Here is a 17,917-nt window from a genome sequence, read left to right on the forward strand (position 1 = left end):
GTTATGGGAAACCCAACCTTGCATCAATGGAAGCATGTCAGGAGCAGTTAAAACTTCCTTTTCTCAAATCAGAATCCTAAAAAAGCCCACCCATTCACATCCGAATACCGCCCTTTCTGATGGAGGTGATCAGCTCAAGAGTAGACTATGGCAACCCTTTATACCAAGGGATACCAGCCTGCCAAGGTGAAACCAAAAACTGGAAAATGTGACTGGAAGACTGATTTTCACATTTAATACACACGATCCTCTTGAATGTTATTTCAAGAGCTTACATCGGCTTCCAGTCAAGACAGACATGTGTATTATTGCTTAGAATGCACAGCCCCCACATGCATGTAAGATACATTTGAGATGTACGGCCCTCCACACAACCAACACTCAACCAAAGTGTGACTCCTGATCATCCACACAACCAGTGCAAGCACAGGGGGGACAGACTGCTTCAGTGGCAGCTCCTTCCCGCTGGTGTAGCCTGCCCACACAATCCTTGCTGAAGTATGGGGGGAGACCAAGGACCCCCTGTTCTAACCCTATTAAACAAGTATATTGCCCATTGTACATTGTTCAGTATGGATGCTTAAGCTACGTCTGGTCGATGTATGTCGACGTTGCATATTCCCTCGGGTCTAGTTCACTGCACTCACCACTGCCCAACCCTGGCTCCATTCCCTGCCCCAGGTAACCACCGTGTGACATCTGTGTGTATCCCATGTAACTAAGAAACTCGTAGTCTGTTCCCTTCTGTACTTAATGTTCTGCGCCAAGAAGCAGTCAAGTGTGGAAGCACAATATAGGCAAACAAAACACAATTGTATTTGGCCTGCATGTTCCAGCGATGACTAGGTGGCCGGCAGTGCCATTCGGCAGCCCTGAGCTCCACGTGTAGCAGTCACACTCTTTTCAGTGTAGTTGACCTCTGACCTCCGAGTCAGCACTGCTGCACTGCATTACCTCCTCATCCCTCCCTCGCTTCCATCCCTTACGCATTGAGGCATCCCTGCCTCACCAGACACCCATACCCACGTGATCTATCACACGAGGACTATAAGTAGCCCCCACTCCCCTCAAACCTCCTGTTTTTTCTTTGTCTCACCTGTTGAGACGTGCGTACCACGCGCTGGCCGTTTGCGGTGCTGTGGTCTTCTCTTGATTTCTTCGATTGGATTTCTTCTTTTGGATTCCTTCGTGGGTGGTCTTCTCCCGCGATTTCTTCTGCCTGCTGGGCCTGGCGGTGCCGGCCTGAGCAGCGCTGTGCCTTCCCTCGCTGCGTCTGGAGTTAGCGGTGCTTCCTTGGTGGTGGAGCGGGCGAGTCCGGCTGACGGAGTCGCCGGCCCTGTGTGGCTGGGGCTGTCTTTCCGGGTTGGAGGCCGGAAAGGGAAGCGGCGGCAGGAGAATTTCGTCTCGCATCCTCGGCTGGCTGTTTCTGCTGATCTTTACAGTAAGGGCCTCGTGTGAGGCCGTTTTTTATCATTTCACATGTGTTTTTTGATTGGTTTTCTGTATTTTGCAGGGTGGGTTCTGCTTTTCTCTCTTTTTTAATTGGTTTTCTGGAGTTCCCTCCTGCTTTTTGGTGCCAGTTGGTTGGTCCCTGATGCTTGACTGCTCCCTATTTAAACTTCTACGGCTGTGCTTCTGGTTTTTGGGATCATTATGTCGAAGCGTGCTTCCAAGTGCAGGCATGTTTTGTCCTCCTCCTCCTCCTCCTCCTCCTCCTCCTCCTCTGACGATGATGAGCCGATCCCGGCTCGCCGGACTAGGTCCAAGGGTCCGGGGGATTCTGAGGCCCTACGGTCTGCTTCTGAGGTCCAGGACATGATTGAAGCAGCTGTGGCTCGCGCTCTGGAGTCCAGGGTTCCTGCCAGGCGCAAGTCTTCACGTTCTGCGGTGGGTCCGGTGGACTCTCCCTCTGAGGACTCTTCTTCTTCAGGCGCTGCCAAGCCCTCTACCTCTTCTGGGAAGTTTGTGCATAGGGAGGAGGTTCCTGCGATCCTCCAGCACATTAGGGAGTACTTGGTGTTGGACTTGGCCCTTCTGGCAGGTTCACCCCTGAAACTTTTTGCTTTTTATTGTGACCTGGTGTTAGTGATTTTTGGCTTCTGCGCACTTTACCACTGTGTCCCAGGGTAAAGTGCGTGCGTGTAGTGAGGTTGGCCTGCCCTCCCATAGGAATGCATGGGGGAATGTATGTGTCCCTGGTAGTTCCTGATGCGTGGGGAGTGCAGGTGCGAGTTTGGTATGTGCGGACTCGTGTGAAGAAATGCTGCGCGATGATGTGTGCGGTGTCAATGTACCTAGTGTGGAAGTGCCACTTTTAGAAGTTGGCATTTCTGTGTGCAGTGTGAGATAAGTGCCTTGTCTGGTGATTGGCTGGCTGAGGTCATGTGATGGGCTAGGGAAACCCCAGAGTCAGGAGGAGTCACCCAGTGGTGAATGGGGAGATCAGCAACCAGATGGGTGGGAGGAGTACACCTAGGACCTGAATAGGGCTGGGCTTTCCCCACACAATGCTGGCTCCGCCCCCTGTGGTGCGACTGATGACCCTGGCCTGTGCTGTGAATAGGGAGAGGGGCTGATTAAAACAAAGTGCTCAGGGACCAGTTGTAACTGGTTCTCCCCTTCCCTGCACCTTGAGACAAAGGAAACCTGTGTATAAGAAGGGGCTGTGACCCCATGTAAAGTGTTCTTTGCTGATCCTAACTGGGGGGCTGCTGCTGGGCGCCAGGAGAGACCGCCACTGGGGACTGCCTCCCTGCCTGGAGGGCCCTGTGAGCTGGCCCCTGGGCCCAGCCCTTGCCCCCCTGCCTCCTGAAAGACTTTGTTATTTGGAAAAAAGGGGACCCCTACTTAATAGATGAACTTGCTATGTATAGGGAGAAGAGCTATTTAGGTAAGTAATTATAGCAAGTGAGTATACATGGCTAGGTGTATAGTAAAGGACTGACCATAAACTATAGATAAGTTATGCAAAAATAAAAATATTTTCTTCCACACACAGGTATTGATGAGAAAAATATATTTAATATTGATCTTTTCACTTTTTATCCATCATTCATTTTTTTACTTTTTTTTAGATATACAGTACAAATTTCGAGCAATTATATAAACAGTATAGATATAGAGTTGATCGAAGCAATGTGGTAGATGGAGAACAAGCAATGCGGTAGATGAACTACGCGCGTTTCGGCTATACAGCCTTCGTCAGGAAACCGCTTATTGCTTAAAGCTGTGTGAGATACATAAACAACATATATTGTGATGGTTACTTATTTATCATTTTAATACATATACACCTAGATTCTAAATATTTAAACTCTTTTTACATTTTTATAAGGAACTATATACAACTATATACATATATACATATAATTCATAAAATACATTTATTACGGTTAGTACCAAATACTGCTTTTTAGCACGAAGGAAACAGACATGAGAAAAATCATCATATTATCTAATTTTTTAAGACATACATTAATACATAATTAACAAATTATCAAAAAGAAAGAGACAATAACAGAATTGCTACATCAAGGAACAACAAACAACAAACCAACGATATATACATTAATGATGTTTTATAGAGATCAAATTGAAAGACTTTGCCCAGAGCCTTGCCTTGTTGGAGGAGCGCTGTGTTTCCCAGGGCAAGAGCGCTGCATTTTTTTGGACTGAGGAGCGCCTGACCGTCTGGAGGAGCGCCTTCGTTGAGCGTTGCCACGCTGAACTGCAAAGGATTCCTAGGGAATCCCGACGTAGGGATTCCCCCGCTGTTGCTGGGATTTAAAGCGGGTGCCCACCCCGCATTGTGGTGCTCGTTGGCGGGTGCCCACCCCGCTTATGAGGTAATTTCCACAGGAGCCTACCCCGTATTGTGCTCGGTGGCGGGTGCCCACCCCGCTTATGAAGTAGTTTTCACGGGAGCCCAACCCGTATTTGCCGCGGCCGCCGAGAACCCGGGGCCGCCGCGCTGCCCGCGGCAACCCAGAAGTGGATCCCGGCAGCCTTAGTGTGGGCGGGGCTGAAGCCCGGAAGAGAAGTGCCGCGTCCCCCACCCAGGCAGGAGCCCACCCCGCACTGGGACGTGCTGCCTTCGGGTTTGGAGCCGGTAGGCTCCGCATTCAAAGTCCCGGGTCCCAGGAGGGGGCCTGGGTGAAGACCGCCGATACCCGCGAGGCTCTCAGGAGTGAGAGAGCCCCGCGAGAGAGGAGTCCCCGGAGACCGAGTCCTGCCTCCGCCACCCCCCCCCCCCCCCCCCCAGCCGGTGAGTGTGCAAGGGAGTCCGGGTGGGGAGAGGCAGAGGCAGAGCGGCCCCGCCTGGCAGCGGGCTGCTCCAACGGGGCCAGCATTGTTTGTTTAGAACGCTGGGGCGCTCCAACATACGCCGCATTGTTTGTTTCACGAGCCCCTGAGGCTCCAACAACGGGGGCAGTATTTTGTAGAGTCCAAAGGGACTCCAACGGTTCATATTTGTCTAGAGCCCTGACAGGCTCCAACCCTGGGGGCATTGTTCCTTTAGAGCCCAGTGAGGCTCCAACGTCTTGGACATATTGGTGTTTTTGAGCCCAAAAGGCTCCCACGCTTTTGGGGCATATTTATTTTTATTGATCTAGAGCCCACGAGGCTCCCATACTGTTCGGGGCATCCCAGAGCCCAGAGAGGGCTCAAGAGGCACGCCGGTGCCAGGTTCCTTTCCCCAGCTACCAGCACTTAGTGGGCAGCTGCAACGTTTAGGCTGTGCCCTTTACGCTTTGGCTTGCGCAGCCTGCGCAGTTTAGCCCTGACTCTGCTGGACAAAGGGCGTTTGAGCCCCTGAAAGGCCAAGTTGGCCTGGGGACAGTTTTCTTGCATTGTGCCCTCACCTAGGGTACATGATCATTCTTACCCGTGTACTTTTGCGCCTGTGCATTGCCGTTATGCTATTTCATTCCTAATGTGATTTATGCAATGCTTTGTGTATCCCTCTAGATGTATTTTTATACCTAGGAGGTTGTGTTACCTAGTATAGTGATACTAGTGAGTTCATGGTTCCCTGCGTAATATTTTCCTAAGGTAGTTAGGGTTGCGTAGGTGGTACTTACCTGTTACCAGTGGTTACTGGTTGTGCGCTACATTTATTATTTGTTCTACCTTTCTACATTTACATTTGGTGATTTGTGATAATTCTGACAGTGGTCCATGTGGCCCTGTCTGGTGTAAATAGTCCCCTGTAAATTCCGCCCAGTGCCAGTTGGCACCGTGTAAATTGTGTGCATATTATCGAATGTGTTTTGGTATAATACAAAGGCTATTTTTATATAATACCTTGTGTGGAGTTTCTTTTGTGGTGGGCCTTGGGTGTTGTTGCTGGGTGCGCGCGCAAACGCTTTACACATTGCCTCCGGGATAAGCCTGACTGCTCGTGCCAAGCTACCAAAGGGGTGAGCAGGGGTTATCTTTGGCGTGTAACTCCCCAGCCCTGACTAGAGTGGTGGTTTCTGCCTGGCTTTGGCGCAAGCCCTAGCCAACCAGAAATCCCATTTCTAACACTTGGGGTTTTCACCCTTTTCTGCGCCTGAAGGGTCGAATGACATGTTTCCTCAGTATGTTAAACCCCTCCTTCTCGCAATGCCCCTTCATGGGCGCATCAAGGACTTGATTTCTGGGGATTGGCACGATCTGGAGCGCTCATCGCTTCCTCGTTTCTTGCAGAAACTGTACTCCTTGGAGGAGGGGGAGGTTTCTCTTCCTCACTCTGTCAAAGTGGATGCCATGTTGCCCACCCTGATTGGTCGTACAGCGATTAATCCTGAGGATTGTTCTCCAGCTGATGCTACTAATAAAAAGGTGGATGGGGCGCTGAAGAAGGCCTTCTCTGCTGGTAACTTGTCAATGCGTGCTGGCATTTATTCTGCTTATGCGGCTCAGTCGTTGGTGTCTGACTTTGGGAAACTGGCCACGGCTGTCCAGGATGAGTCGGACTGCTCCGGCTTGCTTGTCTACGTGGAACAACAGGCAAAGCTCTTGGCTGACGTCTCTTCGGATGTACTTCGTTCTTCTGCCATGGCTTCTGGTTCCTTGGTCCTGGCTCGGAGGAACCTGTGGATTTGTGACTGAAAGGCGGATTCTTCGAAGAAGTCCTCTCTCCTTAAGATCCCCTTTGACGGCAAAATGCTTTTTGGGGAGCAGCTGGACAGTATGATCACAAAAGCTTTTAAGGACCGTAAGCATGCTCTGCCTTACCAGGGCAAGCCATCTGCATCTCACTCTCGCCGCTTCTGGAATCCGGCTCCTTCCTTGGCCTCTTCTTTCCAGTCTTCCCAGCAGTCCTCAAGGGCCTTTTCGGACCGTCGGCGTAAGTTCCAGCCCAAAAAGGCGGCTCCCGTGGCTGGTCCCAAGGGTCCATCGGATGCCACAATGACGGCGTGGCAGCCTCGAGACCTGTGGGCGGAAGGCTGTTGTTTTTCCTAGAGGCTTGGAGTCTGGATTTGAAGGATCGCTGGGCGTTTAGTGTTGTCAGGAGAGGTTATCCTATCGTCTTTGTCGCTATTCCTCCCGGCTGGGGCACCATCCGTACTCCTGGCCCCAAGTCCTCGGCAAAGCCGAAGGCTCTTCTGGAGGGGGTTCGGGATCTTCTGGGGAAGAAGGCGATCGTCCCAGTCCCCCTAGCACAACGGGTCAGGGTTGTTATTCCATTTCGTTTCTGGTCCAGAAGGTGTCAGGGGGTTCTGGACAGTTCTGGACCTCAAGAGGGTGAATGGTTGGGTTCGGACCGTTCACTTCAAGATGATGACCTTGCAGTCCATCATTCCTTTGGTGGGGGTCCGGGACTTCATGACTTCTATCAATCTGGAGGATGCCTATCTTCATATTCCGGTGGCTCGAGGCAATCAGAAGTTTTAACGTTTTGCGATCTGTGACTCTCACTTCCAGTTTGCATTTTTGCCATTCGGGCTGAAGTCCACTCCGCGGTTCTTCACCAAGCTTCTGGCTCCTTTCGTCGCATTGGTCCATGCCCAGGGGATATTACCTGGACGATTGGTTGGTCCATGCTCCCTCATTTCGGTTGGTTCTCAGTCACACTGAGGTGGTCCTGGCCGTTTTGAGGGGGTACGGCTTTCTTATCAATGTGGGGAAGTCCTTCCTTGCTCCGTCCTAGGATCATCTCTTCATTGGGGCTCGGTTTCGGACGGATTTGGGGGTGATCACTCTGCCCGAGGCTCGGGTGGACAAGATTCATTCACACATCCTGTCTCTTCTGTCTGGTCCGGTTAAGGCGGCGGGTCGTTGGCTTCAGGTGCAGGGGGACATGGCGGCCACAGTCTTTCTGGTTCCATGGGCCCGGTTTCATTTGCACACTCTGATGGCTCATGTTCTGGCGCATTGGTCTCCCCATTGCCTTCCCCTCTCTTCTCCGATTCCGATGTCCCCTCTGATCAGGTCGGCTCTGGGTTGGTGGTTGGTTCGGGATCATCTGCTGAAGGGGGTCTCTCTCTCTCCTCATGCTCCCGTAGTGGTCACCACGGATGCCAGCCTCTCGGGGTGGGGGGCCTGGCTGGGGGTTCATCGGACCTGGAGCTTCTGGTCCCCCTCTCTGGGCAGGAGAACTTCGAACTGGAGGGAGTTGGAGGCAGTCCGTCTGGCTCTGTTGGCCTTCTCCCGGTTTCTGCGGGGTTCGGTTGTTCTGGTTCGGACGGACAACCTCACTGCCATGGCTTACGTGAGCAGACCGGGGGGAACCAGGTCCTCGTCTCTGGCTCTGGTGGCGTCGTAGTTGTTCGGTTGGGCGGAGTCTCATCTTGTGGCACTCTCGGTTGTTCACATTCGGGGGTGTCCAATTCCCTAGCAGATGCTCTCAGCAGAGCCATCCCGTCCTCTGTGGATTTCTGCCTCCGTCAGGAGTTGTTTGTGGATCTGATGATGCATTGTGGTGTTCAGGTGGTGGGCCTCTTTGCGTGTGTGGGTGATGCCAAGGTAGCCCGGTTTGTCTCCCGCAGTCGGGAGGGGTCGGCCTGGGCGGTGGATGCTCTTTCCTGCCCTTGGCCTCGCGGGCTTCTGCATGCTTTTCCTCCTTTCCCCCTTCTTCTAGGCTTCCTGCTGCGGGTCCGATCCTTTGGGGCTTCGGTGATTCCGGTGGCTCCGGCTTGGTCGCGTGCCTCCTGGTTTCCTCTCCTGGTGGAGATGAGGTCGGAGGTGGAGTGGTTGCTGCCTCTGTCTCCATCCCCTTTGGTGTACCCGATGTTGCAGCAGGATGTTCTGGCCAGGATGCGCTTGGCGGCCTGGAGGTTGAACGCTTAGGTCTGCTGCGTAAAGGGGTACCGGCTGGCTTGGCCTCTACTGTACAGGCGGCTAGGCGCCCGTCGACCAACAAGTCTTACCTGAGGCATTGGCGTTCTTTCAGTCGGTGGTGGCGTGACAGGGGTGTGGACCCTTCTTCCTCTTCTATTGTTTGAGGTGATGCTGTTTCTCCAGGATGGTGCTGCCTTGGGCTTGAAGGTTTCTTCCCTTCGTTTGCAGTGGTCTGCGATTAAGGAGTTTCGGAACTCTTGGGGCAATCTCTCAGATCCTGATGGGTTGGTAGGTCGCCTTTTTAAGGGATTGGGTAATGTTCTTCCTACCCCTCGGCGGCATTTTCCCACCTGGGATCTGTCTCTTGTCTTGGACGCTTTGATGTCTCCTCCCTTTGAGCCCTTGCTTTCTGTGGACCTGCGCTTTTTGTCCTTCAAGACCTTCTTTTTGGTGGCCATTTCCTCTGCTCGCCGCCTTGGTGAACTGGGTGCTCTATCTTCCATACACCCTTTTTGTCGGGTTTTTGAGGACAGAATCGTTTTGAAACCGGTTCTTTCCTTTCGTCCTAAGGTGGATTCTTAGTTCCACAGGGATCAGGAGTTTGTCCTTCCTTCCTTTTTTGATTCCCCGTCCTCGGAGTCTGAGTTGCGGCTGCACTCCTCTCCTGGTCTATTTGGAGCGGGTCACTCCTTTCCGTCTCTCTGATTAGTTTTTTTGTTAATTTTGGGCCTATGAATCTGGGTTTGCATCCTTTTACTCCTTCTTTGAGTGGTTGGGTTCGGTCTCTGATTTCTTTGGCGTACAAGGCGGTGGGGCACCTTTCTCCTTTGGGGGTTCAGGGTTGTTCCACTCGGTCCATGGCAGCGTCCTGTGCGGAGGTCCAAGGGGCTTCCATTCCTGAAATTTGCCAGGCTGCCACCTGGGCTTCGCCGTTGACCTTTGCCTCTCATCACAGGATTGGCCGGGAGTTTGACCGTGCTGATGTTTTTGGGTACAAGGTTCTTTCCACTATGGTTCCTGAATAGTGTTTTTTCCTTGTTGTCTGTGTTTTTTAATAAACCTATTTTTGCATACCTTCTTTGGTTGTCCTGAATTGGCTTTGTACATCTCAATGCGTAAGGAATGGAAGCGAGGGAGGGACGAGGAGGTAATGCCTCAATTACTTACCGGTAATTGCATTACTCTGAGTCCTACTCCCTCACTTCCATTACTTACATTCCTCCCTCCCTCCCTGGTAGTCAGGCCAACCTTTTGGTATGGTTTCGGCAGTGGTCGAAGTGGGGGGAAAAAGTAGGGGAACTGTGGGCGGAGAATCAGAAGGCGGGAATAACCTGAGGATTGGATCAGTGGGCGGAGTTAGAGGTGTCACCAGGATTGCAAAACATCCCAATCTTTAGTATTTGTTTGGCATTTCACTGACCAGTTACAGCTTATTATGTTATGTAATACAACCAATGGATACACATGATTATTTAACGATTAATATGAGTTATTGACATTAAAATAAATTCACAAAGTGGAATATGCTTCTAATCACAGAATGTCCCAAATATGCTTAAAAGTGGAAGCACAAGCCATTTGTTTCCGAGCCATGGATTTTCTGTCGTCAGCAATATACACAGAGACAATCCATTTTACGTGTGTAAATCACTGTATGGGAAATGTTACATAAGACAAAGGACTACAAGGTGTAGGAGTCACATGACAACCATATTAGTAGGCAGTATAGTTTAATAGTGATTAATCTGGAGAATCACAAACTCAGAATTTAAAACGTAATACCATGATTGGGGGTCACTTTAATAATCATTATTGATTTCTATCCAAATGAACACTTTTTGCAACATCAGGATAATCAAAGGCTTAGGGGAAAAAACATAAAGCTCTAGTTTATACCTTGCAGGTTGTATGCAGCTCTTAGATGAAAGTTAATTGCTCACTGTTCTTTGTGAGGATTTTAACTTATAAACTGCAAGTAGTAAAAGGATCTTACTGACAAAAGCAGTAACCCATTGACCTATTTACAATATGTTCACTTTGTGATGGGCATGGTACATGTTCTTAGCAGCAGGCACATTAACCCTCTGCGCTATCTATGCTGAGGAATTGCCTAGTACTTCCAAACCTCATCATATTTGGGGCCCGCTCACTGCATACCTGTTGACTATCACTGATGTTTGATTGCTCATGTCATTAATGTACTGTAATCCTCTACTGCCACATTGTATACCTGATTGATTACTATCAAGTGTTTGTCTACAATTGTCATCTAATTCATTGTCGATATCTCCTGCCACCCCGAGTGTACGAACTGTTAATGTGTCATCAATTGCTACAGCATAACCATCTGTATGTGTTCTTTTTTAATCTGAAATTGAAATAAACTAATTTAAAAAAACAAAAAAAAAACCTCTGCGCTATCTTTCCATGACAAAAGACAAAGACAAAACTCTGATCTCGCTCAAGGAGGACTTTTATTCACCGGAGTTATCATGACATTTTTATTATTGCTGAAAATTGCTGTAGGCCAGGAAGGAGGCAGCAAGTGCTTTTAAAACCATAATATACAACGCCCCCACTCAAAGTCAGCACCCGTTGCGGTCACACCGGTCGCACCGCCCTAGGGCCAGCTCTTCTCAGGGGTCCTTTGACCTCAGTGACAGAGTCACTGTTGCTCTAGGGTCTGCTACTTCGTAGGCCTGCCTGCAAGACTGGAGATGAACTTCAGAATGGATTGTGGTGGCCAAGCCTTCAAGGTGAACCCACACTTGCCACTGCTAGGGTCCACCTGCTGGTGCTAAGACACCAGGGCTTTTCCGGTTTTGCGGGGCCTTCTAAGGTCTAGCATGGGAATGTACTCCCTCAGGAGAGTGGTCTGGGGGATTGTTCATGAAGGCTGAACCTGGTTCCCTAGTTCTAAATTTGGCAGCTCTGCCCCCAGTGCTACATCCGCTCCCTCACTGAACACCATACTGCCCCACTGAGAGAAATTCACACTGCCTTCAACTACAATCCAATTTGACCTGCTATAAACACCTGGATGCGACTCAATTCAAATTACGCACTAGGCAAGAGCAATTTGCTGCCTAAAGGAAAAAGTAACATCATCCTGGAAAAAGTAAACACTCATTGGGAATGAAAGATTAAATAAAGCATGTGAAATGTAAGCAGGAACAATATGGTGAACTTAACGCTTTTACACTCACTATTCAGAAATCAGTTTGTGCTTCTGCCTGAAAACTACAGGGCCCAGAAAGGACCCATTTCAATGTCCACTGCTAATATGCTTACAAAACGTAAGCAGTATGAAACGGCGTTAAGATTATCGCCGCTTTAGCAGCAGAAAACTGCTGCTAAAGCGGCAATAATGGGCTTGATAATATGCCCTTGAGAATTCCCATAGAAGCCCAGGTTCTGGTGTGAACCTGGGCTTCTATTGGAATTCTCTATGGCATATTATCAAGCCCATTATCGCCGCTTTAGCTGCAGTTTTCTGCCGCTAAAGCAGCGATAATTTTAACGCTTTGCTTGATAATATGCCCCCACATTCGTGAACACAAAGCCGCCGTACACATTATGGGGCATATTATCAAGGACGGCGTTAAAATTATCGCCGCTTTAGCGGCAGGAAACTGCTGCTAAAGTGGCGATAATGGGCTTGATAATATGCCGCAGAGAATTCAAATAGAAGCCCATGTTCTGTTGTCAACATGGGCTTCTATTGGAATTCTCTGCGGCATATTATCAAGCCCATTATCGCCGCTTTTAGCGGCAGTTTCCTGCCGCTAAAGCGGCGATACTTTTAATGCCGTCCTTGATAATATGCCCCTTTGTTTTCCAATCCACCCATCAACCAGGTATTGCAGTACCTCCAGGTTTGGCCAACTTCCCCACCGTGGGAAAACAGCGCTTCACTGGCAAACTCAGTAAAGTGACGCTAATGTTTTTGGGGTTTGAATAAAACCGATTTGGTCACTTTAAGAACACTCCGTCTTGCTTTATTTAGTTATTGATTTTTCATACTTTGAACCTTTTATTTCCGTGGCTGCACTTTGGAATAGAAAAATGTCAAAACGGCATTTCCAGCAAAAGTGGTTTTCTTTTATGCATCCATTTCACAGGGGAACAAATGAGCGACAGGAAGACAGAGAGGGTGAGAACCAGGGCTTTAAGTGGGCCGGGTCTCACCGGGTCTGAGCACCGGCAGTTTTTTTTAAGGAGGCCTCGAAACGGGTCTCTATCGGGCTCTGTTTTGTGCCCTGGCACAGGCGGTCCGTTTTTTCGAGTGTTATAGGGGAAGGGAAATCCTTTAAAGAGAGTCATTTTCTCTCTGGATTTCTCTTCTCCTTTCGGAACTCAGGAGCAACAATATTGTCGTGGTGTCACCAGGGCTTTATGTGGAAGCTTTTTCAATATTATAAACAAGCCACAGTTGCTGCTTATTTATCTTATACAACGAACAACCATTGACAAAGCCAATAGTCCTGACTTGTTGTAGGTATGATGTTACTTTTTGTATCATATATCTGGATGCAATAACAGAAACAGCAAAATACCAGTAGGGCGGCACACTATCCTAAGCACACATTTTTAGCTTATGTATGTTTAAGCCACGCCCTTCATTATATTGGCCACGCCCCCTCGAGAGACCCCCTAGTATTTTTATCCCACTTAAAGCCCTGGTGAGAACCATTTCTTGAGTCACGGTTTTTGGTATGTGAGGAGGAGTTAGACAGACAGAGAGGGAATAAGAGTAAGAAAGAGAGGGGAGGGAGGCAGCTGCCAGCGGCTGAGCAGAAGCGGACACCTTCCTTGTCTTGGCAGGAAGCAAGAGATGGGGATCTTTTCCTTCCCTGCTCGTCCCCGAAACGCCACTAATGCAGAGCCTTCTCTGCAGGCCTTGGATATTTCTTACGTCCAGGGACACATGTTCTAAATAAAAAAGTAGGGGAACGGAATCTAAAGAATTAAAGAAGTAGGGGCACGCCGTGCCCTGCCGTTCCCGCCCACTTCGACCACTGGGTTTCCATCTATGTGGTTTTACAGGAGGTTTGAGGGGAGTGGGGGCTACTTATAGCCCCCGCGTGATAAATCACGTGGGTGTGGGTGTCTGGTGAGGCAGGGATGCCTCAATGCGTAAGTAATGGAATCGAGGGAGTAGAACTAAGAGTAATGCAATTATCGTTAAGTTATTGAGGCATTCCTTAACGCGCTCAGCAGTCTCCATTGCTCCCTGTGTAACCTGGCACTGGCGCGCATTCTAGGAACATTGATGTCGCGCAATCCTCATTCAAAGGCAGAAGCTCACTCGCTATTGTACAATGCACAGAAAACGCAACTTGCAAATGAAATCTGCGTCCATACTTACAAACTCTTGGTATATGTCGGCGGCGACGAAGTGTAAATGCTGCGCCCGAATCACCGCGTTATTGAAGAGATTCGTCAGGGACACGCCAGGGAAAGCTGACACCTCCTGAGGGCGCTGCAGTGTTAAGGCGAAGACCGCGAGGAGCGCGGGAGAGAAGCACAACCCTGCCAAGAAACGAAACAGTCAGAACAGCCCCAGCCAGCACAGAGTTTGCAAGCATACCCTGGCGCACATTCGGAAAGCTGTTTGTGCGCCTCAGAAGCGCCAGCGGGGTGTGAAAATGGCAGCATTCACCTGCCAAACCCCAGCTCTCGAGTCATAGAATCATGAAAAGTGGGATTCGAATTAGGTGGATGTAGCCGCGTGTGGGTCAGTAAACCTGCAAGCATGGGCTAATAAATAGGTAGAAGAACCGGGAGCAAAGCATCGCTGTTCAATGGGCCAAAACCCTGAGATGTGTTTTAGGCGTTTTTTTTACAGTGAATCCGGCAACGTATGAGTTCCTGTCATGTAGGACGGCAGTGCTTCTCTGAGAAGACTTCAGTTAAACACCCTGTTTGACGGGTCCATGCCGGGGCAGCGGGGATGTGGGTGGGATTCTCACCCAGGCTGACGAAAGACCTCAGTTGCCATGAATTGGATTCTTTCTCATAGGAAAGGTTCAGGCAGTGCTATTTGCCCACCCATCCGTCAGAGGCAGGGGACAGTCTGGAAATCTTTGGTTTTCTGTCTGCCTATGCTCGCTGTGGTCACTTCTGGATGGTGGAATCAGGCCTTTGATGTGTTAAAGTCACTATTTCTATCAAGTGTTGTTCGTAAACAGACTTGTTGCCACCTCAATACACAGAATTATATTTCACTCCTAAAACAAGAATGGTTCAAGGTCTAAATGCTCTTTGACCTCAGTCCACCACCCAAGATAGCAGCTTTATGCAATCGCACCGTTACTGTGTCTTTCTTACATGAAATGAATTTTTCCTGAACTGCAAATGCAGAAAACATAACAAAAAACATGGATTTCTCCGTAGCTGCTTCATGCTCGAGAAAAGTTATGGCCGGATAAAACATTCTCTGCCGCTATTCCATAAAACAATCACATTTTGGACACAGAAATAGTTTTTGGAGAAAACAGGCAAGCCACCTAGAACACAACCTAAAGAGAGGCACACTAAGGTACTTGGAATAAACTGTGCAGTTTAGGAATTTTTGGTGGCACTGCAGCTCTTAATTAAAGACGTGCAATAATAAAAACAGTAATGTTGTACATCTTCCGTTCAGAATTTACAATTTTGGACAGAAGCTAGAGGGCTTTTTTGAAAAAACTGCATAATTTAAGCTAAGTTTATCCATTCAATTAAAATTAAATTACCAGCTGCCATTTTCCTTTTGGTCGTAAGCGGTGTGGTTGCTCAGGGCTAGAAGACAGAGGTCTTTCGGTTTATTTGGCTGCTGACAGTCAAAGCATTTATACACAAAGAGCCCATTGGTATTTATCAATTAAATGTTTAAATGTAAACATATTTCACACTGACCAACCAGCTCAGCGTTCATCAATATATTAACATGTTGAAGGTGGCCGTGGCCTCCTGCTTACCTTACTGGTACATAATTATGAAGGCTGTTCTATGTTTACATTCACTAGTGCTAGCTGCTGCCTGATCATTCCTAGAAGTCATTCATGAAATATAGGATAGTCAGTGGGGGTTCAATTAACCAGAATACATTTTTTTTTTAGGTAGTGCGCTTGAGATACCATAATTTGTACTACTTGGAAAAGTGCCTTGTGTCTTTGTGCTTGGGGCGACTCGGCCCCAGTTTCCGATATTATATGGGTTATCATTGAGGTGGTGTACACAAATAAACCTTGTGTTATCCTAGTTTGGAAATATATTGTTTGATAACATTAGATTTACAGCTGAAAATGCATATTTTACTCGAATTCTCTGTGTACCTAATTTCAGTTATAGTGCAGATAGATTTGGAAGAAGGAAGACACTGTGATTCACTGAAGAAATGAAGCTTCACGTGTGCCACAAACACTACGGTTCCTCTCAAGGGACAAACAAAAGCTGTGCATGTGCGCACTCTCTGAGAAGTACAATGAATATACAGACTGCTGGTCCCTACTCTTGGCCACCGCCTGTATCGGCTCTAGATCTGGGTGTGTGGCTAGAATGCAGGAATCAACATTGGACACTTGGAAAACTTGATGTGACACTTGATAAATCAGTCGTGCTATCACCAGATAAGAACAGCATCAGGAGAGAATGCGTTTATTTTCAACATATGCTAAATTAACTATAAACGCTGGCTGGAATTCTCCTCATCTCATCAGTGTTCACTGTGCTGATTATCAAGGTAGTGACAAGTGAGTCCAGTACAGTTTTTACCATGACGGAGTCTATGACAACCCAGTGCTCAAGCATAAACATTTTTGTGGGTGTCTTTGCACTCCTGCTTATCGTGATCTGTGAGTAATTCAGGTTCTAATTTTGCACAGGAACTTACCGTCATCTTTGTATTATTGTGCCAGGACCCGTTTTGGAGACCAGGGAGCAGACAGGCGCTAGTGGAGTTGAGGCCTTTTACATTTGCTATCATAGACCCAGTCCTCCTTTGGCTCTGCAAACTGGGCCAAGTACAACACTTTTAGCACTTGACTCTAAGTGGTAGCGTAGGCGAGCATTCGCATGCTTCTCTTCTCATGGAGGCTAGTGTGGGGGTTACTCATGGACAAAAAATCAATACCACCCCCACAGCAGTGCAATAAAATCAATGTCTAGCACAGTGCTTTTCTTTGTAGGGAAATAAAAGAACTTTTACTACACATAAATATAGAAGATCGCTACAAATTCAGTTATGCACAAATACTTGATTCCTGGGTGCAGACCTTGGTGCTTTTAGGGGCCTCCGCTGATTAGACGTCACCTGGCTCTATTGGGTACTTCCCGCCTGGGTACCAGGTTCGCCACCCCCTCATAATAGGGTCAGAGTCAATCAGGTAAATTAGTGGGTGGAGTTTCTAAAACTGACCCGCGCTCCATTGTGGTAAGCCTTGACTTGCACCTAGGTACTGTAAAGCGCAACCAGATGACCACATTTGGTGATTAACACCTTTTGACCCTATTTTTACATTTAAACTTTAACACTTAACTCTGGTTTCCTTTATTGAATTTGTATTCATTTTGTTGTAATTTTATTTATCAACATTTACTCTGTTTTTCTAAATTGGTTTGGGATTTTTCTTCTGTTGTGTTTTGACTTTATTACTGTTTTGGTATTGCAGAAATAATTTATACATTGCCTCTAAGTTTATCCTGTCTGCTCTGTGGCAAACCTACCAGTGGGTTGAGCTCTGGTTAATTTAGGGATGTTAAAAGTTCACCCTGACAAAGATTGTGGTTATTACGAGAGGAAGGTACTCACCCCCCCCCCCCCCCCCAAGTAATACTCCAATTTGTTAAAGTGGGTCTCTGCCTGCATGGAACAGTGGGGGGAAAGTGGACTGGAATGCAGTACAAGTGATTGCCAATTGATGAGAATAATTCAAGCATTCCATCCATCACATTATTTTTGTTGCACTTTCTGGCACCCAGTCAGTGCTGACTTTTGGTTATATCATTCCTTCATCTTCACTTGCCTAGTCTGAAGATTTTCCTTCGCCTGATATATATTGCACCATCAAATTCCTGAGGCCAATCAAATAGTCAATCACCTCCTAAATCCAACTTCCTTCTGTGGACTCTCATTGTAGGCAAATGAGAGACATGGCAGGAAAACTTCTTTCTTCATCCTGAGGTTGTCAGGTAGAGTTCCATATAATGCTCTTCAATGTTTTGTTAAATTGCTCCATTAACCCATTGGTTTGTGGATGGTATGCCATGGAGAAGTGGATAATCAAACCAGCTTGCTCCCTCATCTCTCTCCTGTATGAGGAGATGAAGTTAGTTTCCCAGTCGGAAAGTACTATCTATGAAAATCCTACCCTTGTAAAGATCCCTAGGAGAGCCCTAGCTACCACTTTTGCCGGCGTGGTCCTCAAGAGTAGCACCCATGGATACTTTTTAGTATGATCCACTACAATCAAGATGTAATTGTTGCTGATGCGGAGGAAGGGTCAAATTGACTAACACTGTCTATCCCCACTAACTCGAACTCCTACAATGGATAGAGGCACTAATGGTGCCCCAGTCTTACCTCCTGACTTCCCATTCAACTGACAAGTAGGACAGATGTTACAGAACTCCCTTGTGTTTCTCTGCATCCCTGGCTAGTAGAACA

General features: G+C 48.0%; 2 protein-coding genes across 4 annotated transcripts in view; one reads left to right on the forward strand and one right to left on the reverse strand.

Moving 5' to 3' along the window:
* Positions 1-15,065, reverse strand: part of LOC146871419 (somatotropin-like) — a 50,160-nt gene extending 35,095 nt beyond the window's left edge. The window contains exons 1-2 of the mRNA XM_085651062.1: positions 15,006-15,065; positions 13,637-13,800 (exon numbers count right to left, since the gene is read on the reverse strand). Of these exons, the coding sequence (XP_085507188.1) occupies positions 13,637-13,800; positions 15,006-15,015 (174 nt within the window). The 5' untranslated portion in view covers positions 15,016-15,065. The remainder of the gene's footprint in view (positions 1-13,636; positions 13,801-15,005) is intronic.
* Positions 1,079-17,917, forward strand: part of LOC146871420 (uncharacterized) — a 944,195-nt gene continuing 927,356 nt past the window's right edge. For all 3 annotated transcript variants that reach the window (XM_085651067.1, XM_085651066.1, XM_085651064.1), the window contains exon 1: positions 1,079-1,441. The gene's annotated coding sequence lies outside the window, so the exon portion shown is untranslated. The remainder of the gene's footprint in view (positions 1,442-17,917) is intronic.

The sequence above is a fragment of the Triturus cristatus genome, chromosome 1_1 (genome assembly GCF_964204655.1).
Source record: "Triturus cristatus chromosome 1_1, aTriCri1.1, whole genome shotgun sequence".
NCBI classification, from domain to species: Eukaryota; Metazoa; Chordata; class Amphibia; order Caudata; family Salamandridae; genus Triturus; species Triturus cristatus.